This window comes from Anser brachyrhynchus, assembly GCF_964034855.1.
Source record: "Anser brachyrhynchus genome assembly, chromosome: 14".
NCBI classification, from domain to species: Eukaryota; Metazoa; Chordata; class Aves; order Anseriformes; family Anatidae; genus Anser; species Anser brachyrhynchus.
Genome location: NC_137709.1, coordinates 14,482,046 through 14,505,846, shown reverse-complemented (window position 1 = coordinate 14,505,846; position 23,801 = coordinate 14,482,046). Strand labels below are relative to the sequence as shown.

The window sequence follows — 23,801 nt, the reverse complement described above, 5'->3', positions numbered from 1 at the left end:
CAACTGTAGAGGAAGCAGAAGGCTGGAGCTCCTCTTATTGCTTGTTAGCAGGCTTCAGAAACCGCATGCCAAGTCCTCCTTGCCCCTTACAAGAGCTGCTAGGATGACTGCTGCATTGCTGCCTTGTTGCATGCATGGGTGCTTGCACGGGTGCATGACTGCATGCTTCCCCTCACATGCTGCCTGAATTTCATGGTCATGCAGGGGACAGTGAGCTCTGACTTCCTTTTCCTGCCCCTTGGGGTAAGGGGAAGAGGCAGTTCAGCAAAAAACCCTGTAAAATACACATGGAAAAACCCTACAGTCACTGGGAAAGGGGACCCCGCAGCACTTTGGCAGAACCCCTCCGATGTCACCGTAAAGTTAAGAAATGACTAAGTTGTGTGTGGTTGTCACTTTCTTTTTGTTTAATTTTTTTCTTTTTCCTAGACCCTGCCCGATGGTTTTACGTGTATCAGAGAGGTAACATTTAAACCAGTTTGACTATATCGGTCATATAATTTTTGTAGCAAAAGTTTTCTTTAGCCAGGAAAACAGATCCCCCCTTCCCTCCAGGCTCAGTTTGTTTTCCCTTTCCACGCTGGCAGCAAACAAAATTCAAGGTGCTTAAAATCTGTCTGGATCCCAGCCGGGGGAGCAGCCAAGTCCCCTCTGGTGAAGGCAGTCCCAGCTTTCACCCACCCGCCGAGTCATTCTGTGTGCCCACCGCATCACTTGACGGGCGAAGTCACATTCTTACCAGTTCAATTACTCTCCATCTGAAGTTTTGACAAGGTATGAATAGGAATTTTCCAAAAATCATCAGAGTGAAGTGATTTTCTAACCCTCCTAGTGACGTTTATTTGCAAATTCATCTCTGAGCAGCTGCTTGGAGGAAAGCACGTGCCCAAAGGAACGTTTTCTGCAGTATCCCCATGGAAGAACAGCAAAGCACCTGGCAAGCTTTCAGTAGATCTCCACCCATTTCCAGAAGTTGTTTCCCTTATGTTTCACTTATAAATGTTGCTATATTTAGGTGGGTATAAGCTAGAGGTGGGAAAACTAGAACGACTGGTGTCCCAAGTAAGGTCCAGTGCAGTGGAAGATCATCCTGCTGTCACTTAACCAAGGGAACGGCCGAGGCAGTGTTATTTTCAAAGATAAGTAATTAATGCAGTGTCTGCAGAAACACTGAAGTGTAGCACGTTGTGTAGCTTATGTTCAAATCACTCTGCCTGGTGTTAGTTGTGTGCCAGAAAGACATTTTGGACGTACCTGTGGCCTCGGAGCACCTCCTTTTTCAGAGTTTAACACTGTTCTAGCTTCCCTGGATGTATCAGTGGAAGAAATTAAAGGAGTAGACATAGAGGAAATCATTTATACCTGACATTTTGCATAGATCATTGGAAGGATTAGCCAAGAAGTGCTAAAATTCTGCTTTTTTTTTGTTGTTGCCTTTTTTCCTCAGTCTCAGGACTGTGTTCAACTTTCGGTTCTTAATGTAGCTTTCCCTGCAGCTGGTGGTGGCCCAGGTTCATGTGGGCAGAACAGCCCAGTCGGGCCTGGCTGTGTGTGCAGCAAGTTGGGCATTGCTGCTTTAGTGGGGAAAATGGAGCTGAAGGTCTAAGGAGTTTCAGGAAAAGGGAGCTCCATTAATTCCCTTCTGCTGTTTTATTGGCTAGAGAGTCCCTTTGGCTTGGAAATTAATCTTTCCAGCCAAGACAATAATAATAATAATTTATTAATAAAGACTGTTAAAGTTTAATTAAATGCATTTAATATTTGATACTTCAGTAGGTGTCTTAGTGCCATTTTTATTGATCTAGTCATGAGCAGATTTTACCGAACCCTTTTTTTTAGGGTTTGCAGATGTGCAGGCACGTGTTTGTTCATTATCTGAGCTGTTGTTCTGGGATCCTCAGGAGGAACAAGCCTGTGGCTTCCTCTCCAATCTGCCCCATTGGTCTTATGGATTCATGTTAGCCTGATTGGGTTGCATACAGCCTAATCCTTAGCTTCTGTTTGGGTGGAAATACACAAGTGCCAGGAATTCTGCACCTGTCCCAGGTAGCGAAGCCATACAGGTACCAGCCATTTGTTTCCCTCTGGCAGGATCTGTTTCCTACAAGGTCTGTCTAGGCAGGAATTCTGTCTGGAGATGGATTTTAAAGATATTGTGGATAAATTGCAGTTAATTTTTTCTGCAGGTCCTTGCTACTCACGCATAGCTAATCTTTTTTTAATAAAAATAAGAGGCAGTCTAATAATTCTTGCACATAATTTAATGCCGTTCTGCTGTATTTGTAAAATTACCGGTTTCATCTAATACTTGTCAGTTTTACAATTAACACTGGACACATTAGCTGTGGTTTACATTCTTGGAATTTTTTGTTTAACTAAACATGAATTTATTATAAGCAGAATATTTTCGAAGTTCTCCCCCATTCTTGTGCAGCCTGGCGTTGCATGGCTTCACCTCACAGCCTTCAGAAGCAGCGGACGGGGTCATTTGCAGTTTTATTAAATCATTTACAGTTTCCATTTAAACTCTTTTAGTCCCTGGGTTATCCTTGGCCAGCCCTAGGGATGCAGGGAGGCATCACTGCTGCTTGGGCACCAGCCTCTGGGAGTGCTGTGGTGTCTTTAGGCACTTCACCAGGGCGGCTGGCTTTGGTGCAAGGGCTGCTAGTGGAGAGGCAGCTGCCGGCCAGAGGATGGATGGGCAGGTTAATAAATTTGGGCCCAAGGGTCATTCAAAGCCACAGCCAAAAAAGCAGCTGGTAAATAGCATGCAATTGTTTCCTATGTTATAGTACACAACTTGAGCGTTGTCTGTGATTAATTTGTTTCCCTTATGCAAAAAGGATTGTTGGATCTCGACAACATTGGTTAGATGTTTTTGTATGGAAATCAGGAGCTGAAGTGACTGCTAGATGGTGTCCTATCAGCAGAGGGCTTTACAAGGACTCGAGTCGTGCCCTGCCCCATCGCCCGCCCCTGCTGGTAATGGTGCTGCTTTTTGCCAGGCAGCTCTGGGCAGTGCCCCCCTTTGGGTAGTTGTCTTGGTTATGCCTTACAGTTCTGATGTTGTTTTAGGATCAACTGCCAATGAAACAACTTTTTCTGTACCATGGCAGATAAATGTACCCGTGTCCATTGGAATGGAAAGATCTGGGAAAGTGAAATAGTGGAGCAGGTCATCTTTCTTCAAATTAAGTAGATTCACTGTCTTTAACGTGGGACTGAGTCCCTCTGCCTGGTTCTGTGATATAAAGCAGTAGGCAGATGTGGCTGAAAATCTGTTTTCCTCAGTGGTGAAACTGTTTTGTCAAGAAGCACGTAGCTGTACAAGACAGCTTTTATATGAATGGGCTTAAATTACTCTGGTTTATCACTTGGAGAAATGCAAATTGTGTTCAGCAGAGCTTACAGCAGTGAAAGACAGGCACGTTTGCAGACAGTCTAAGTGTGGAAATCTTCAATTTGTAAAGATAGCAAAAGTTAAAATTAGAACAGATATCAAAGGATGTACAAACCAAGCCTTGTCAAGTAATTTCCAAAGTGTATTCAGTTAAAATATTGACCTACTCTAATGAAAATTCATTCTCTGCTGTTGAGCAAGCAGAAGAGAAATGAAATGCAATATCTTTCATTAGCAGCAATCCATAAAATATGCATGTGCATGAAAGTACGTCAGGAGTATTTTTCTTTGTAAAGTGAAGCCACTATTTATTTTGTTTGATACACAAAATGTGCCTATCCGATGGCCTTAAGCAAATAGAGATGATTTTTTGCCCCCAAAATGTAAACTTAAGCAATTATTCTAACCCGGACCTACTTTGTAGTAAGATCACCACGGGTGCTTCTGCCAGCCTCAGGAATTCATACCCTGCTATTAAAGCAGCCATAAAAATATGCCTGGGGCAAACTCTAAACCTGAAAGCGCTATTTCCCCTTCCTCCAGCTCTAAATAAATCCCAAGCACACCAGCGTGAGTGAGTGCCCGAGCAAGTGGTGCCCCTGCCGAGCTGTGCGTGCTGCCTTCAGTCACGGGCACGGCTCGCTGCAGCCATCTGGCATGGAAAGGATCCCGCCTGGGTGCGTTTCTACCAGGGCTGGGGTGCGGAGGAAAAGCTCAGCAGGGTGCTGTAAGCACCAGGAGTATCTGATCTCTGCTGTGCTGGTCATGGGTGGCTCCTGGGCAGTACAGGGACCGTGCACATCCCTTGTGTTATCCACACTCATCTGGGTCTGTGCACTTTTGAATTGAAAGAGAAGAAGGTGAGAATTGTTTAAACCGTAAACTGCCGTGCCTGTTTCCCCCATTCAGATCTCAGGAGGTTAGTCAAGCTTTAAACAGGACGAAAGCAAGGAAGAACAGGACATTAGATAAAATATCTTAACATCGTGCTTTCCTGGTGAAACTGTACATTTCCACGTATCGTTGTACAGCCACTTGTGCTCATCACTATAAAGTGAGTGTCATCTGAAGAAAAGAGGAATGTTTTTAAGTGCGATGGCTTGTATTTCATCCAGCGCCATCCTGGAGAGCTGGGAGGGCCTGAGCCAGTGTGCTAATGAAAATGTAAATAAGGGGTAATACAATGTGCATGATGAAAGGCAGTGGTAGATGGGGAAGTGACAGTCTCCTTTTTTGCCATTGAGATTACTGTGGGTGTCAGAGAGCAGAAGATAAAGGTTTATAAAAGCTGACTTAAAACATGAGACAGAAGCAAATAATGACAGAAACCTGCTTGGGGGGGAACAGCTGAGTTGGAAGGGATGGATTTGCCCTTAGGGCTCTTGCAGGCAGGTCTTCCTGGCCTGTGGGTTGGCGCCAGAGCCAGGCGTGTTCGCTGGTAGGGAGCAGGGATGGAAGAAGATGGAGCTGGGGAAGGTGGTGAGTATTGGGTGGCAGCTGCAAAGTTTAAATGTAAGCACCTGACAGACACGTGGGAGGGAAGGTTTGATCTGTGAGACCTATTAATGTGAAGTTAATCCTAAAAGAAGAGTTTTATCTTTTAAAACAGATCAGTATGATCATGAAAAAACACAGAAAACGGCTTTTTGTTAGGAAGTGATAAAAGGACCTAAAAATTCTGTCGTGTTTATTTTCCCCACTGAGGTGCTGAGAAATGCCCAGGACTGCTCTGTTGCATCGGGGCATGTTCCACTGTAGGAACAATTTCCCCTGTTTCCAAAGTGTAAATACTGGAAATTTGCTGTTCTGGTATTGAGTGCCCTCTTGGCCAGATCTAAAGCTTCTCATTTATTTATTTATTTATTTTTAAGGTAAGCTGCATGATATTTCCTGGGGGAAAGGAGAAAGGAGCAGAATGCAAGGGTTAACCTGCAGGCAACCATCAGACACTCTTCAGAGACAGAGATTAATGCTGGTTCTGGAAGAGAAAACACAGAAAAAATAGAGCATCCTTTTAAAAGGGATGAATTTTTCATAACTTCTGTTTTGTGTTCTCTTACAAAGAAAAGCAACGCATTTATCAGTATGGAAAAAGGAAGGGACCTGCAACAGTAATGTGGCTTAGAAATACCTGCTCTGTGGGACCAAAGCCCGTGAACCAACTGTAGGAACGACTTGCAGGGCAAGCTGAAGGAGATGAGTTGCACTCTTTTGGAATAATGATTCATTGGATGAGGCTAGTATTATCAAAGACAATATGTCCTTATTAAATTAAATATTCATCAAATAACATATATATTTTTTAATGTTTGGGGAAAAAAATTCAAGTTCCTAATTTTCAGTCTACTCATATACAGGACATCTGGGTAAGTCAAAAGAATGAGCTTTGAGCTGTAGTTCCATAGATTTTATTTTTTTTAAACTACATAGAGCTATTGAGCAAGTTTTCTGTGAGTGAGACCTTTCTTTAATTATTTGGCTTTAGAATACAAACAGAAATTCCAGTAAGTGCTTTGGAAAACTGGTTGCTTAAGAAGGAGGTGGTGGAAAATAAATGGCAAATATACTCATAAAAATTAGTTGTCTTGAAATACTTTTTGTTAGGAGTGTGACTTTTCCCAGATGGACCTTTCCTGCCTCTATAGAAACAATGTGGCTGACCACATCTTGGGGGGTGCAAATAAAATGAGATTAATCCCCCAGGCTAGCTCCCCTTACTGGCCTTGCTGCTTATGTGAGCATGCTTAGGTTTTTCTCTTTGAATTATATTATAGGATATCAAAACTAAATAGCCAGCATTTTAGTCTTACGTTTTACATTGAAATTGTAAAGAACTTCAGAGGAACTCAATAGCAAATGTCAGTGGAAGGCTGGACATCCTTAGCTGGTTACAGAGCAGAGGAAGGCTCAGAGCCCAGCCTGCACATATACTGCCAGCATGGCTTCCGACAGAATAAAGAAACAAGGGTCAGGGGCCCGTGTAAAGTGCTTATTGCATTGCATTGGGGGACAGTAGGGAAACGCAGGGAAGGAGTCTGGGCTTGTGCGCACCTTGTGAAGGACTTTGGGTAGCTCACAGTGAACCAACAGTTAAATAAAAAGGTGTTTGCCATGCAATGTATGCATTAGTGGTGACTCTCCCTAACCTGGCTCCTTTCTAAATGGTTTTGTTCTCTTCCTTTTTCTACTGCTCATTTCCCTTCCCTCATTCTAAGGATTTTCTTCTCCACTGTGTTTTTCTCCACAGCTTTTTTTTCCGCATTCTTTCATTTTGTGACATCTGTTCTTGTTCAAAGAAAATGGCCCTTTCGCCTTATTTCACGTTATCTGTTCTTCCTCTGTCAGACATCCTTCTCCATCTCCTTTCTCTAACAGCAGTGAGAATTCCTAGACTCTGTGTTCCATTTGCAAGGAGAAGGTGCCTCCTTCAGGTCTCTTCATGCCCCTTGCTGCTTTGCAGTCAGTTTTTCTGCATCATAAATGGTCATGATACTCTCGTTCTATGCCATGCTATTACAAAGTCTCTTACCTTTATTCTCCTCCAGTTTTCCCTAAGACCTCCAACAAGACACATCTCCTGCATATATATATATATATATATATAAATAAAATAATCTCTTCTGTCATGTACATAGGAATTATTGAAAGTCAATCTCCACAAGTTTCCATGAGGTACCTCATGGAGCTGTATGCACTCTCCTGACTTGAACCTATACAGTTCCACAGGAAAATTTGAAACCAGAATGAACAGCTTGAAGCTTCTCATGCTGAACATGCCGATGACTGCAGCATGTTTAATACTGCGATAGGATTGTGTGCTTAAAATCCACAAGGCTTCAAATTAGTGTGCACTGTTTGACACACACTATGACATTTGTTGTGAACTGGACAAGCACAAGGAGTATTTCTCTTCCTCCCCACCTTTTCCAGTCAACAAGGGAGCAAGTTCCATTGCGTATCTTAACTATATGTAGCAAATAGGCTGTGGTTTATCTCATGTCAGTTACCAGATTTCTGCTCTGCCTTTTGAGAGCTGTGCAGAGTTACTCATCTCCATCGCTTCTCTTTGGTGCTGACTTCATTGTTCTCATCGATGGGATAGCCTCTAACTACAGAAAGGGCTGAAATAAGCTATGGCTGCAAACCCCAGATTTCATCCCAAGCCCATTTGGATTTTATATATTTCATGCATAATTAAGCTGTTCTGTCTGTGTGCTCTGACCCCTGTGGTGAGACGTGAGCTATAACTCCAAGCAGGACTGCGGGTTAGAAGAACCAGCTGCAGTGGCGTTACCTTACCTGACATGAAAGAGCAGGCAGGGGCACGGCAAAAGACTTCCTGGTGCTGTACAAGGGGCCTTCGCTGTTTGAGCCCCACACATGCTGACTTTGAAACCCCAGACCCTGGGGACAGGAGGACCGATTATAACCCAACCTGATCTCACCAATATTCGATTTGATTTCTTAATCCAGAAATAATGAACCAAGATTAATTAACCACGATGACTCACTTGTGTGTGTCCTCCCTTAATAATGTTCACTTGTAAGTACAGAATTTATTAATTTACAAAAGAATAGGTTTGTTATGGTCTGTTGATTCCCTGAGCCAATCTGCTCAGAATTCATGCCTTGCCTTTTTTCAGAGCGACTCCATTTTCTTGCACGTTCCTAGAGCAATCCTTGTCTTTTAGCAAGAACTACTGTATTACACTTGAACCCAATAACCTAACATGTTTTCACAAGGCAGATATTGAGTTGTTTTGATGATAATGTGTGTTGTGTGGTCCATGATAGTGAAGCAGTCGATGACCACTTTAATGAAAACAATTTGAAGGCAAGTACTAGTTTTTATGCCAAATGATGTGTGGATATAGTTGGGGTTTTTATGTCAGTTGAAAACTGCATCTGGTTTTTGAAGTTTAGGTAATCTTAAATTGACATATGCTAAGCACCTCTATGTTTTTGGGCATTACCTGTACTGCTGGGGAAAGGGACTTGACAGGTAAAAAGGCAACTCAGAAAAGAGGTGAGGTTGAGATATCGTAGGATGTGATGTCACAAGAGTTTTTCTTACTTGTGGGAGAGTGATCTCTTGAAGAAAATACACATATGTATTTTTCACTGCTTCTCAGTTTCCCTAAAAAGCCCATATAGATGCAGGCTGGTGTTATTCCAGATTCAGCAGCTGTGGATGTGATTTGAATTTCTCCTAGGATGAATGTGACCTTTAGTGTTTCCTCTAGTAAGCATTTGGGTTAGTATACAGAAGAGTTTCCCTTAGTGTAAGGTCATTGTCTAATATGCTTAAGCATGTCTGCTCTCTTATATTTGTACAGCTTTCTTTAAAGCAAGTACTTTGAAAGGCCTATTTCTCAGCGTTGTTTCAATATTTAGATAAGAGATATCTGGTGTTGCCTTTTGGAGCAACGTATCTGCTGCCTACCCTTCTGTTCTCACCATCGGTTTTGGCTCTGTGAATGGGGTGCCAATTGGCAGCCCCAATAACAAACATGAGCTACTGCTTTACTCATATGGCTTTTATTTTGCTTTCGAGAGGTTGAATACAGTTATCAGTTCCATTGATGGTTTCTTTTTTTTTCTGTTGCTCTTGAAATCCAATCTGTCCTGTCCATCATTATAACAGAGTAAAGGCAACAACCAAAATAAATATTTTCCTGTCTTCTCTTTCAGATAAAATTGAAGATGAATTAGAAATGACTACAGTGTGCCATAGACCCGAAGGACTGGAACAGCTTGAAGCACAAACCAATTTCACTAAGAGAGAACTTCAAGTGCTTTACAGAGGATTTAAAAATGTAAGAACAATACTGCAGTGAACTAAGTCTAATATGTATGTATCCCTACCAGCCTGAACTGCTCAGCTGCGTATTGTATCATTCTCCCACTAAATATCAGGAGGTTTGCACTATATCTCCACTGCCACAGCAAAATGAGCTCATGATCTACCTCATCATTTAGTAATTAAGTCACCATAGTCTGCCTAAAACTGGTTTTGGATGAACATTCAGCACACGATACTCATTAAGTTTGTTCCCTGTCAGTAAACACACTTGCAGTTTCCTCAACTGTGTCCATAGTTCACGATAATCTGAAAATGTTTTCATGTTTTTTTATTTAATTCTTGTCAGTTCCCAATGCTCAAATATGAGTTACACTGTTCGCTTGTGATTAGATGCTCAGGATTTTGTCCCCTCCTCCCCTTTTCCTAGCTTGTAGAGTTCTTGCTCTTCTAGTAGGATGTTATCGGAGCATATGAGGACTACCAAGTCCAGTGTAAGTAGTGAACAAAGCTGGAGTGGCAGGAGCCAAACAGACATCAAAAAGTAAATGGATATCAAGACCGAGGGGATAGAGAGCAGGTTTAGGTGAAAGCAGCGAGCGTGCCAGCTGGAACAACTACATGCATAGAACAGCGCTGTGCTGGTCTTTGTGAACCTCAACCGCAGCCAAATTCTCCCTGACAGGGTCTCTGCAGATCTGTGAACCTCAACTTTTAGGTCACCTGCTGGTGCCCCTTAGGGACAAATCATCATAAATAGAAATAGGAATTTTGAGGCTATGTGGAGCAGATGTTTTGTGGACCTTGAAGACTGAATGCTTGTTACATGATTGCCTGAGGGTCTGGATTTAGTCACACAGGTGTTTTGTACCAGGTGATGACTTATGATGATTAATAGATCAGTATTGAGCTAGCCCAGTAAATGCAATGTCATTTTTAAGTTGCCCTCTAGGACAGTTGCACTAAGACAGTAGCTGAAATATTGAAATGCTGCTTTTTTTTTTTTTTGGAAAGTCAAATTTATTGGTTGGAACCTTGCCAAAATAAAGCTGAGATACGTTAAATGGGTTTCTCCAGAGGGAAACCTGCCGGACGCTGAGAGGAGCCTTTTGTTTGTTTTGACACATTCTTGGAATTGATTGAAACCCATCTCCCATACATACTTGACTTTTCCAGCCAAGGCACAGCACAGCTCTCTGTGTTTTTCTGTTTGGTTCGTGTGTTGTGTTTCTGCAGCCTTGGCTGGATGTAGGAAGTTGTCATTTCATGTGCAAAGTTCAGTCTGACTACTGAAGACTGCCATTCTGAAACCTCTTCGTGCTTTGACCAGTCAGTAATAAAACACATGGCTTTTAACACAGAGTTCAAAAGGTTAATAGATGGTGTAACGCGATATGACCACCTACAGTGGGGACAGAACTCAGTGCTTTCTTAACCAGTGTTTTGCTAGGATCTCTGAAATACCTTCCTTGCTGTGCTGGCTGGGAATCCTCCCCAGGAGAGCACTGCTCTGTGCTGAGAGGAGGAGCTGGCTGTACCAGCAGCCAGGATGCAAAACAGACAGCTTCAGCCTTGCAGCTCTCAGCAGGTCTGATGTTTATCCCTTGCCTCTCCTAATTTTGCTGTCATTTTGCAGTACCAGAGGCATTAACTCCCACGGTTAGGAACGACGATAAACAAGTGCGTTTAACTTGTGACCTAAACTCTTTCGAAAGACCTCACCAAAGGTCTTAATATTAATTGGGAGTGATGGTGAGGTGCTGTTTTATGTCAAGTTGTTAGGAAAAGCAGTTTGTTTTCTTACAGCTGCTAGGCACACAATATGCATGAAGCTTTAATATTTAAGATTTAAATTGAAAGGGCAGCTTTAGCTTTTGTAGCCTATAAATCATGGTTTCAATGGAATGAGTAATTATGCACAGTAGTCAAATTGTCTCAGCTGTTACCATATTTCCTATTGTACCAAACCATCTGCTTTTTGGGATGATGTTACAGTGCCATCTGGAGATTCAGAATCCCTATGGGAATATAGTCATTTTTTTCTCTCTAGCTTGTACTTTCTGCTTGCTCTCAGGGATCACCCAGGTCCTGTTTAATCACGAGGCAACACCTGGGTTACCATAGGGCCTTTTACAGGCACATGGAATGGACACGGGGAGAACAAGGTCCCTCTCAGCCCAGCTGCAGTCTGGAGCTACGGAGCCTGGTGTAGCCTCCAGACTGCTGCCTGGTCTGACCAGGGTCCTAATTCTCAATGCTTTTCCTTCCTAGCGTTCTTTTGTTTCCAAAATCAATTTCCTTGTGCCCCACAAGCCTGGGACCATGCCAGGCAGTGTGGCCGCAAGGTGTGTTGGCTCAGGGAGGTGCCGCCATGCAGGAAGCAAATCCCTTTTCACCTGGAGTGCTGCAAAGCACCTGAGGGAGGTTCTGGTCTAATATTGCTGGCAGCACTAACTGATCAGGTTACAGCAGTTGTCAGTTGCTTGAGCAGAAGCAAGTCCTAAAAATACGTGATTCCTAGGGTAGAAAAGATGTCGAAAAGATGCTTCAGAGTTTTAGAAAGAGTCAAATTATTCTAATCATTCGAAGTGCTGATAGGCTTTTCTATATTCAGTTGGTTTCTGCAGCCAGTAAAGCTGCTCAGCAAAGAACTGAAATGTCGTTAAGCCTATTCTTTCTCACCTGTTCTTTCTCTGTCATTAAAAATAAATGCTGGCCATTCACACTGCTCTGAGAGACAAAATGAATCTCTCCTTACATCCTGATGTGCAGCATGCCCTGGGAGCTGACCCCCCAGGGTCTCCAGGCTGAGTGAGAGCTGCTGCAGGAAGGCGGTGGGAAGGAGAGGAGGGCAGAATGTCTTCTTTGGTGGCAGCCAGGGCTTCTGCTGGAATGAACTGTGGCCTCGGTCTCTTCCCAGTGTGTCACTGGTTGGTCTGATGTTTCTGCACTGGGCTGATGGAGGCTTTCACCAAATTCAGATTCATAGCCGCTCCTCCAAAGCAGAGCATGCTAACCTGGCTGGCTGGCCAAATGTCCCCTCTGTCTGTGCCTTCCCTTTTCTTTTCCAGTTATGTAAGGGTGCTGTCTTCCAGTATCTCCTGATGCCGGAACCAAAAGGATTCATTTATTTTGGCAGATCTCTCCTCCCCAAGGTGTGTTACACAGAACAGCGTGTTTTGCACCTCAGAGTTAGCTGCTGCCAGGCTGAAGCCAGCTTGACACGAGGCGTTGGGGCTGAGTGCTTTGGCTGTCGGTCTGTAAGAGCAAGATAACTGAAACGGCAAAAAGCAGAGCCCTGGGTGGATCCTGCCTTGGTTTAGCTTAACAAAATAAAATGCGATTGTTTCTGTCTGTAAATCCATCAGAAGAGAGAATTGTTTGAGCTAAAAAGCAAAATCGGCATGAGCTGGAACTAGAAGAGTTTCTGCTCCCCAGAGGAGTGAAGTTTGGCATCAGCTGTGGAATAGGAGGGAGGAGAGTGAGAAACTATTTTTAAGACTAAAATTGATAAATGGGCGATGAATCAAGTGACCACCAACAACAGAGGTTTGGATTCAGTGATTCAATACATCTTCTCTAGACTGTTTCTCATGACATATGCTATTTGGATTCAAAGCATAAATGTAAAAGGGTTGGGATCTTTCTGGAGTTTTCTGCTTGTTTCAGGAGAGTGTGTGCTGTTAGAGGAAATGGCTGCCAGGGATACTTTTCTAATACTAAATCAGAAAACAGCAAACCAGAACAACTGAGGGACTGTTAGAGATGTTCTGACTTTCAGTGCAAATATTTTAGCAAATCTGCAGTGGGTGAATGAGCATAGTGTGATGAGATGTAATCATCCGGAACAAATCAGGTTTTCGGAGGTCAAGCAGTGTGAGCAAGGTAGGGGTTCTGATATTTTCATAATTCCCCAAGTATACGCATGGCTCTGGGAGAACATGGGAAGGTGAATAAATATATGGGATGTTTATTTGCTTAGAGATGTAAATCTGGATTCTGAAGCCTGAACACAGCAAAGTCTGTGGGCAGGTAACTGGTGCTTCGAGTTCAGTAAAACCTGTCCCTCTGAGCATTCCTTGTCCTGTGCTGGCTGAGTTAGCCAGCAGCAGTCCCGATGGGCTGGTTATGTTATGCATAGCCCCCTTTCAGTTCTGCTGATAATCCCTGCTTGTCTGCATTGCACATCTTTGGAAACAATCAATGAAGTTAATTTCTGATTTCAACAGAAGAAAGTACAGCAAGTACATTTTTCTTTGATTTTTTTCCTCATGATGTGGTTTCAGCTCCTTTGTGGTTTTAAAAGAAGTCTAAGAAGGTAGGTTCATATATGTGGCTCATGCTGTCAGTACCAATGCTCGATAGTTAGGTTTTGGAAAATGCAGGGTTTTTCTGCACTTGACGATATAAGAAAAAAAAGCATTCACATCTTGTGCTAGGCATTTTGATAGAATTCATAGGTTAAAGAAATGAGAGAGATCTGAAATCTAACCCACTGCTGATGAAGGAAGGCTTTTGCTGTATGCTAGAGTGAAGGATTGTGCTTTTTCGTACTGCCAAGAAATTTTTCTTGAATGAGTAAACCTCTGCTGTCTGCAGTGGAATTTAGACTGGCACGGAGCTTACCTGCTCCTTCTCACAAGAGAGATTTCCTTTGAGTCAGCTGTATTAAGTTGTGCTGTAGCACTAATGAGGCCTCTTGAGCATTATTTGACTCTTACAAAACAAAATTGTGATCAGTTAAGTGCAAATGAATTGGTACTAGCATATGTGTCTGAAAGCAATCCAGTTACACAGAGCTAAGCAGGGTGATCAATGCCAGCGCTGCCTCTCCCCAGCACTCCTGGAGGCTTGATGCAAGCGTTTGTTTGGCTTCCAGATGGAGCATCAGGAGCAATAAGGATCAGGTGGAAATCCAGAAATGGTAATCGGGCCCAATGACAACTGCTACAAGAGGCCTCGCCGCTGTGAGGAGAAGGCCCGCAGCAGCCTGCCGGCAATCCTCAGGCTTGGGCTTACGGGTCACTGGTGGTTGGCTGCGGTTCTTGGCGATTTCTTGGCGATTTCTATATTCGTATTACCCAGACGAAAGGAAGGAATGCCTCTTTGTGTCGTGTGCAGGCCTCTGAAGTTTGGCAGAGGCCCAGAATGGGCCGTGGGTGGTTCAGCGTTGCTGTGGTCAGAAAGAAAACTTCTACCCGTGACTGGATGCTGTCTCATGACAACAAAACTAGAAAGTTTTGTTAGTTTTCTGTGCAAAAGACAAGCTGAGGTCTGGTCCTGCAACCCCTGGTGGTGGGATGCCCCAGTCGATCTTTTCAGCCCCTTGCTCTGGAGCAAGCCCTGAATGCTGGTGCTGGAGGAGGGTGGGGTCTTGCCGAGGGAGGGCAAGATCTCAGTGTCTGGGTGTTCATTGCATGGTTAAACCAAGCTGATGGAAGGGCAGTGAGTGAAGGATAACTTCAGGGCTTTTCAAGCAACAAATTCAGCTTTATTTAGCTAAAATCAATCCCAAATCAGTAATGGCTTTCTACCAAAATGGCAGGTCAAAGACATCAGGATCTCTTCTGAATTGGGGGAAGGAACCCGATCTAATTGCCCTAATTCAAACAGGCATTGATTGTGTGTGGTTAAGGAGTTGCCTCTGGTGTTGCCTAAGGTACCCCTCCTTGCTCCTCTTCTGGGACTGTGCAGGATAAAGCCATTTCTCTCCTTCATTCTGTCCTTTTCCTTGGTTAGTGAATGCACATCAGCAGCAGGTGATGCTGGCAGATCAGAGGCTTGAAAAAAAAGCATTTTTCCCTTTATTTTCCCTTTATAGGCTTTTTGTGGCGGAAGAATTTCTTGTCAAAGTTCTTTTTGTTCTTAAAAGATAATCAAAAGAACTCATGAATAAGTAGTCAGAGGCTTGAATCTTCTTCCAGCTTTCTGTGCCACCGATTCAAAGGGATTTTCTTAAACTCCCTAAGTTTGCTCATCCTGTGTAGAATCACTTGTAAGGCTACCAGAGTAAGCACTTATCTGCCTCTGGTCTGCAGTGCAGGATGCCGTGTGTCCGTGCTCTTTGGGGCACGTGTTGGCTATGGCTGAGCAGCGGCACTTGCTGTGAATGGGATCGGACACCTGCAGATGGGGACAGAGCCTGGGTGTCTGTGCCAAGCGGTATTTCTGAATGTGGGAGAAAGCTGTCTTTTTTTGTGCCCATCAGTCTGTGCTCTGCAAAGGATCGGTGCTATAGTTAAGTGGTGTTCTGCTCTGGTTCAGTTTTCAAAACTGGTTGATGGGTAAAAGTTTGAGGAATGGCTCAAGGTGGCCGAACAATGGAGGAAGCAGCTGTGTTCGTAACCACAGAGCTGGAAACTTCCCTCTCTGTTTTGGCACGGTTTTCTTTGACTGCTGGAAAAAAAAAAAAAAAAAAAAAAAAAAGGCGGGGTTGATCAGGCCAGCTCCCAAAGGTCAGCTGAGGTTCCAGACCTTCCTCTGGGTTTAGCCGGGGCAGGCTCAGAGCTGCATTTTGGAGGAGTGGAGTCCCTTGCCCCGGGTGAGACGTGGAGCTGGCACCAGCGCAGCAGGGGGGTCAGGAATTGAGCTGGGTTCCCAAGCTGCAGTTGTCTTCTTCACTTGCATGTAACTAAGGTAAACTTGTTCCTGAATTTACTTGAGTTGCCCAGATAAACAGGTTAAAATGTCATGTTCTGAAGCCTTATACTTGTAAGCTTTTTTGCAAGAACTTGCTGGTATGTGCTGTTAGCTTCCATGGAGCTGGTGTCAGGGTATCTGGCTACAGTCTTATGCTGAAGATTAATGAATTAATATATGTGGAGGCATAGGATGGGGATGGGGAAGTGTTAGCTGGCAGTAGCATCACTTAGAATTATTAGATGAGGGCTTCGTGTGACAGAAGGCGTGAGCTACCTTTCCAGGTTGCCTTGTAAAACAGGAATTAAACGCTGCTGAAAACACTGTTAAAAATGTTGGTAATGGTGAACCAAGTCTATGAGATGCTTAAGATGAAATGGCAGTCTGAATTATTTTAATTTCTTCAGCTGCACAGCTTGTGCATCCAGAACACTGTGGGAACGGGGATGCGATTTGTGTAATTGCTCTCTTTGGGCTTGTAGAGTTTTGCAAATGAACCTTTACAGAGCTGGGGTGGTTTTTTGATTATTTTTTCTTGTTTTGGTTTTTCAACAGGAATGTCCTAGTGGGGTTGTTAATGAAGAGACATTCAAACAGATCTATGCACAGTTTTTTCCTCATGGAGGTAAGCAGAATACTTTGTGAGGTTTATTGAAGCATGCCTTAACATTCATTATGGCCAACTGGCTGCAAAACTACTATTTTGTGCTAGAAATAAAACTACTTCAGATAATCTGTACTAGAAAAGTTAATTGAGCTTAAGGTCTGCAGGATCTTAAACAAAACCACAAACAGCAGTGGAAGAAAATTATTTTAGGCCCTTTAAACAGTTATTTCACAAGAGTATAGACAAACCTACTTTAGAGATTGCTAGTTGTTGTCAGCTCTTTATTCTCCACTAAACTGCTCTACTCTGAGATACAAACTGGGGATTGAGTCTGTTTTCTGTACTGACTTTCTGGGCAGCAGAAAGGTAAATGACTTCCCCTCAGTGTGCTTGTGCTTCCCTGCTGTTGGACTGCTGTGCGTGTACTAGGTAGCACAGAAGGATTTCAGACCTCATTTTGGCTTGCAAATTAATAAAAACTTCCCTGAAATTTTTGGTGCAGTTCTTAGTTGATGTGTGAACACCTAACTACTTGAAATGATTATTTCTGGTGTTAGTGTGACTAAAGTAAGGTCACTTGATACACTTGGAATATTGAAGTATCGCGTTAAAACTCACAGATAATGTATGTTCTTGCCTTTTAAAACTGTCAAGAATCTGTATGTTCTTCTAACTGGTTACGTCCTGTGGGGATATTGTTCTCCAATTGAATGAAATAAGTGATGGGTGTGCAGCCCCCCCACTCCTCCCTTATGGTTTGTGTAACCTTAGTGTTATAAATTCAGAGGTATCAGATTTCTCAAAGACTATCTTTCACTTTTATGGCTTGCATGGATTAACTTGTGCATCCCAGAGATAGTGAAGTACCTCTGACTTACCAGAAAGTGTCATCCTGGCTGTGATGTTTCTGTTACACTCTGCTCCTCTCCTTGACAGGTTTTTGGTTTTGCAAATCTGTCACCAGATGTTACCAGTGGTCTGGTATTTCTTTGTGTGTTATATGCTATTGAAAAGCACAAAACAAAAACCTTCTTGTTTAGCATTTTAGATAATCAATTTATCTTAATAAAACTTATTTTGTAGGAGTGTCCCACTAATAATTCTGTGTTTTTTTCTTGTAGAGCTATTTTATTTCTGAACCCTTCTCTTAAAAATGAAGTAGCTAGTTGTTTTTTTCCTCATGTCCAAGGTATTCTATCTTTATGGATGGCAGTAGCTTAAGTATTTAAGTTTTCTGCACACTTTACAGTTCCCCAGATTTGAATAATGTGGAACTATTTAATGATTTCATAGAGATCGGAGCAAGGAGGTGCTGGATCATTCCACCTGTCTGCGGGCATAGCACAAGGCACCAGGCTTCCCCCAAGCACCCATACACAGCCTGTGAAGACTCAGGCTTGACTAATGCTGTGCTCTAGAGGCAAAGAATAGGGGAGACGAGAGCATGGCTGTTCAAATAGCAATGAAATAATTATGTGGATTTAATGTCAGCTACTTCCCTCTTCAAAAGGTGGTCTATAGTAACCCAGAGAGTGCTGTGAGTTGCAGAGAACAGGCCAGTAAAGGTCTTCAGGTCACACAATGGTTTTATTTTTCTGCATACCATCAGTGCTTTCCCTGGGTAGCAGCTGGCCTTCATGTGGCCATAGGAGCTGTTCTGCTCAATAGGAAAGATTTTTTGAAACCACCACCTTAAGAATGGAAAGGATGAAGAAGTCTCAGATGAGATTGTTCTCTAACAGCCGTGGGCCAAACTCGTGTTACCGGAACTAGATCCCACTGGGGCTGGACAGTCCCTGGGGACCTCTGCTGTATTTTACACAAAGCAGAAGGCAGAGGAAGGAAGCACACACGATTCAGTCCCTCTTCTGGTGCTGCTCCTGCTTTTCCTGCTGAAGCTTGTACTACATTTGCCTCAAGATGCACTTACATGCTGGTTTTGCTGATCCTTTCAAGCACAGCTTCATAACCCAGATCATGTCTACCATAATATAAGATTTTGCATCCAAGGCTGTTTTTTAAGTGGGGTGGTGCAGGGTGTACGCTAGTCCGTATTAATACTTACCAGCTCATAGAATATCTGGTGATGCTATACAGTTTGTTTTTATCCTGAAAGAAAATGAGGTCATGAAGATTGCTTAGAGTATTAGAGTATAACGAATGAACTGTTGTACTGATCAATGCCCTTTGTGTTTTTCAGATGCTAGCATGTATGCCCATTATCTCTTCAATGCATTTGACACTGCACAAAACGGCTCAGTGAAGTTTGAGGTGATTGTTTTGCATGTTGTTTTGATGCCTCTTCTCTCCGTCTTGTGTTTTAGCTTCTCCATCCATTTTTCATTGTAGACTGGTAGGATTTCCTGGGTTATGCGCCAGAGGTCTGGCTAAAACCAGCTGATGTTTTAAAATCTCACTCAGTTCAGTAAAGGCTTTTAATGCAGAGGGTGTTACATGCTTCCATTTACTGAAGAAACATTCAGGTCATGTTAGTTAGTGCCACAGGAAATGTTAATCCTGTAGGGAGAAAATGCAGAGATTTATGTGGGAGAAAACAAAGGTCAGGAATGGTCCTGTATGGAGAGAGACCAGTGAGTGGCACAGATAATGTGGATGTCAAAGAAAAGCCGGTAAGTCTTGTGCTTTCTGCAGCTACCATACATTGCAGGGTTACATTGGTATGTTCCTGGAATATACTACATATTTTTTTAAGCTTATTTGAGATGTTGAACAAGGCTTTCAGCTAGCTGGTTCCTAAGGAAAGCCTAATCCACCCCGTAACTAAAAGGCCTGTGGCTACAAATAGCTGTCCTTAGAGCTCACACACCTAGTGGTAGGGGTGCAGGTGGCAACAGAGGAAGATGCTAAGTCATCGACTGGTGAAGAATGAGCTTCATGGTTTTGAAGGCAGTTTACTGAGGTGATAAAACTGGAAATCATCGGCAGTCCTGCTTTTGCCACCAAACAGCCAAGATCTCCATTAGTTTCCAGGTGCAACTGAGGAAATTATTTCATTTACCAAATGTAAAGCGGGAATGTTGCCACATGCATATGTGCATCTCTGTAGTGATGGCTGCGGTGGGAGTTTTGCATATGGCAGCTGCTCAGGAGAACAGTAAGAGACTTCCAGAAACCTAAATAGACTAAGACACAGCAGAATTCTTAGGCAGGTATTAAAAAAAAAAAAGTGCTGAGCTTTCCTTCCTGGCAAACCTGTCTCTTTAGTGATTGTCAAATACAAGCATTTTGTCCCCTTTTTTGTATTGTTAAGCAAATCTTAATTCCTCTGAGCCTTGGTAAAAAGGAACAAAGTGGTGCACTGCCCCATGCAGAGCCAACAGAGGTAACATAGGGAGGACTAGGTATGTTAAATGAGGTACCAGGAGTGGTACAGTCGTTTTAGTTTGAAAACTGCCTCCTGGACTAATAAATCCCTATAGCGATGCTGCTTATGGTGCCTGAGCCATTGTGCAGTAGAAACAATAAATCAAAGTTATTGGAAGCAATAACTTCACTGTAAACGAAAAATACAATTAAAATGCTGTGTCCCAGACTGAGTAATTAGTGGTGGGAATCGCATCTGGTCAAATCTGTTGTATTTTGCCAGAGGACAAAACCTGAGGCTTCCTGCCTTACAGAGGAGCCTGGAACCTTTCCATCCTTCTCAAGGTGGGCACAGAGAAGCTGCTTGATCTTCCTCCTCCTTTGTCCCACCCGCACTGCTAGCATGCTTGGGCTGGGGGGTAGAAAGCATCAGCTCCTGTTGCTGCAGTTGAAATCCAGCTGTGTTTAACCAGGAGGCAGCAGTCTGCACGGCTGCTTCCTGCAGCAGCCCATTGCTAGGAGGGGCATTGCACTGGAGCATCTAATGATGCTCTTAAAAATCATACATGTTCTTTGCCATGCTTACATCTGTGCAGAAATTAGAGTTTGAAGCATGATAAATGTGGATGGGTAGCAAGGAAGTGGTCCCAGCTCCTGGCCTCATGCACCTCGTGCTGCTCCTGGCAAGTCTGAGCAGCCACTGCTGTAATCGACCTTGGAATCTAAGCCTGACTGGGACTGGGTCTTCTGTTAAGCCTGTGCTGTTTTCAGACCCCTCACCCCAACGTTTGGGGGATTTAAGGCTGCAGCGCCTCTTAGGTCTTCCTGCCCTCTGAGCCTTGCTCAGCTGCCTGATCCATTTTATAAACTCAGCCTTTACAGTGGCTGCGGTTGAATAACTGAGGACTCTTGGGGTTTTCCTAGACCCCTCAGACACGTTTATTAACACTGCTCTAGTCATCTTATGGGTGGTGCTATGTCCATTGAGTTCAGTCAGAGAATACATCTATCCTAAAAAGATCCATCTTTTGACTGTCATTATGAAGAAGGTGAGTTAGAAAAGGATGTTAAGAAAATTTCTAATTTCTCTCTTCTGCCTCGAACCAGGATTTTGTGATGGCACTGTCCATTCTGTTGAGGGGAACAGTTCATGAAAAGCTAAGGTGGACGTTTAATCTGTATGACATAAATAAGGATGGCTATATAAACAAGGAGGTAAGGCTGCTTCTGACACGTGCGGTTGATTTCTGAAGAGCTGATTTCTGTTGCATAGCACATTTAATTTTACATGCAGTTAATTAAATGCATACGAGACTGGACTTGAGTATCTGTGCCTAAGTAAAAGCAGTGATCTTGCTTTGCATGATTTTTAGATGTTTTTTTCTGTATTATACTGCCTTAATTAAGGCGAAATCTTGCTTACATCTATGAGCAATGCAACCTTTCTGAAGGGGGGAGGGTGATGGTGACAGCAGGTACCTGAGGCATGAGGAGCTTCTGGCTGTGCTGGGAGGATGGTGTGGGCTCTCCCAAAGCACTACAACTCCCCAGTACTGCTTCAAAATCCTGTGTTATCTGGTCTTATCTTCTTGTCTTGTATTGCTTGTTCCCACTGTGGGAAGCCTTGTTTTTGAGCATGGAAACCTGAATGTTTTGCAAATACATCTTGGTCTATTTCCTCAAAACTATTTTGTGTGCCTGGAGCGTTTGCAGTTCCTGCTGCTGGTCACTGAGTCATGCCACAGTTGGGGTAAAGTGTGGAGAAGGGCCAGTGTCCCAGTGACTGCCACGAAGGTCCCTGGCCTTCTGTGAGGCTTTGGGACAGGGTTGGTGCTGCAGTGCTTAGGACCAAGCATGCAGCTCGCAGCTGAGGACCATCCCCAGGAGCTCCTATGTCACAGCACACATCTTGCGGTGCTGCCCAACCAGAGGAGGAAACTGGGCACTGTAGGAGCCTCCGCCACAGCTGTGGCAAAGCTGCAGCGCTTGGTTTTGGGATTAACTCATAACTGATGATGCATGTGTCTGCATGCACATGTATGGGCCTTGGGAGTGACAGCAGGTATGAGCTTGACGTCTGTGCTGTTCCATAATAGGAGAGGTTGAAGAAAAGGGCAGTAAAATAAATAAATGTGCTATCATTTCAACTAATTTCCCTGTTGTGCTTTTGCTGTCATGTCACTGCTACAGGAAATGATGGATATAGTAAAGGCAATTTATGATATGATGGGAAAGTACACGTATCCAGTGCTCAAGGAAGATGCTCCGAGGCAGCATGTGGAAATGTTCTTCCAGGTACTTACTTGATTTCTGATGATGATTTGTTAACTCTTGAGCTATTCATTGATATTTGTTCCCTGCTATGCATCCCAAAACAAACCCTAGCAGCTGTCCAGCCTAATTCAGTGTCTGCTGAATTCCTGAGTCCAAGGTGCTCCAGTTGTCTTAACTCAGCCCTTTGCAATGGGATATAATGAATGCAGCAAGTCTGGAGCCTCTGGACATGTCATAGTCCTTTTGTGATTCTTATCTCAACTGCACATAAAGAGAGACAGGAATACGGGTGCTGGTTAGCAAGGCTGTGAAGAAATAAATGATGTAATATGGGCAGAGGTTGCTGTATATGTTAAGGAGGGAATAGGTGGAGATGACCTCAAAAGTTCTCCAAATACCAGAGTAAACAAGCCCTTAGCTGTCAGCAAATTTAACCAGTGACACTGAGTCTGTAATCTAGGCTTGTCAAGGGCCCTAGATTTATTCCAGTTGCATCAAATGTTATTGTATTATAACTGCAGTGTTATCTGTGGAAACAAAAAATGTTTGTTCTTATTTTGCAGAAGATGGATAAAAACAAAGATGGTGTTGTAACTTTAGATGAGTTTATTGAATCGTGTCAGGAGGTAAGGACAAAATTCTAACTGCAATGAAAGGTCTAGCTCATGCCAGAGTATTTGTTTTCACTTTGGACAAACTCCATTTGAAGGAGATGCTGCTCAAGATCTCAGGTTTCCTTTGCTCTCTGGGAAAAATAAAAAACAGCTTTAAGATTGGTGGTGCCTTGTGAAGCAAGCAATCGATCAGGGAAGTAGGGTTGGACTGATCGCAAGAGAGGTCCCCTTCGTTTCCAGTATTGGTAGCCAGTGCAATTCACTCGGGGAAATAAAAGCAGTACCTGATTCTGTGACAAGTACATAACTCTTGAGAAAGCTCATGGTGCCCTTAACCTTCCTCAGTATTTTTTTATTTATTTATTTATTTATAAGAGTCTGGCATAGTCTCAGCATGCTGCCCCTGGACGTTGTTACCAGGTACTCTGTTGCTGGAACTGTAGAGAGCCCAAGGTTACAAAAACCTTGTAATTATAGCACTGACTTACGAAACTAGTTGATATTTTTGAGGTCAAACATTAAAAGCAAATGCTATCATCACAGCAGTAGGGTTTTTTTTTTTCTGTTTTGGGAATGAGCTTTCTCTTGCAAAATTCCTCTTGCAAATTCCATACATTAAGCTGGCTATGATAAATATTGGCTGGTATTTTTAGCACTGGCACAAAGACAAGCATCTGCATTAACATGCAATTGCCCAAGTGTCTGTTGTTTTAGACTGTAATTAACTGCGTGAAAGTTTGATCAGAGATATATCTTCTATTTAATGAGTACAATAATGGTCTCTGCATTTTAGAAAGTTTACATTGGTGCAAGTAATTGCATACCAGCCCTCCTGTGCATTTTACTTTCACAGAATTTTTCTTGTTCTGCAGTCAGACGTGAGCTCTGTACCTGAGCAATGTGAATGCTCACCCCAGGTTGCTAGACTGGCTTCCCACCCGTCCTGCATTAGGTCTGGCTCTGGCAACATGCAGGGCTCTCTCAGGAAGGGATTTCAGGGGTCAGATCCTTGGTAGCAGATGCATAATGCAAGTCTAATTTTGGGGGGGGTTGTTTAGTTTATTTTTGACCTCATCTTTAATTTGAGCATTTGTGTTGTAGTTTGTTCTTCATATTCATTATTTGTCTTCACTGTGTGATTAG

The 23,801-nt window shown here is 43.2% G+C and overlaps 1 protein-coding gene across 10 annotated transcripts in view; it reads left to right on the top strand.

Annotated features, from left to right (window-relative positions):
• The window catches only part of KCNIP1 (potassium voltage-gated channel interacting protein 1), a 241,922-nt gene that overhangs the window by 213,930 nt on the left and 4,191 nt on the right, over positions 1-23,801 (top strand). For 9 of the 10 annotated variants that reach the window (XM_080554789.1, XM_080554793.1, XM_080554787.1 and 6 more), the window contains exons 2-7: positions 9,092-9,216; positions 16,395-16,464; positions 18,647-18,717; positions 20,878-20,985; positions 21,961-22,065; positions 22,608-22,670. In XM_080554789.1, the coding sequence (XP_080410915.1) occupies positions 9,092-9,216; positions 16,395-16,464; positions 18,647-18,717; positions 20,878-20,985; positions 21,961-22,065; positions 22,608-22,670 (542 nt within the window). Of the gene's footprint in view, positions 1-429; positions 463-9,091; positions 9,217-16,394; positions 16,465-18,646; positions 18,718-20,877; positions 20,986-21,960; positions 22,066-22,607; positions 22,671-23,801 lie in introns of all 10 variants that reach the window. The other variant, XM_080554788.1, reaches the window with a different exon arrangement.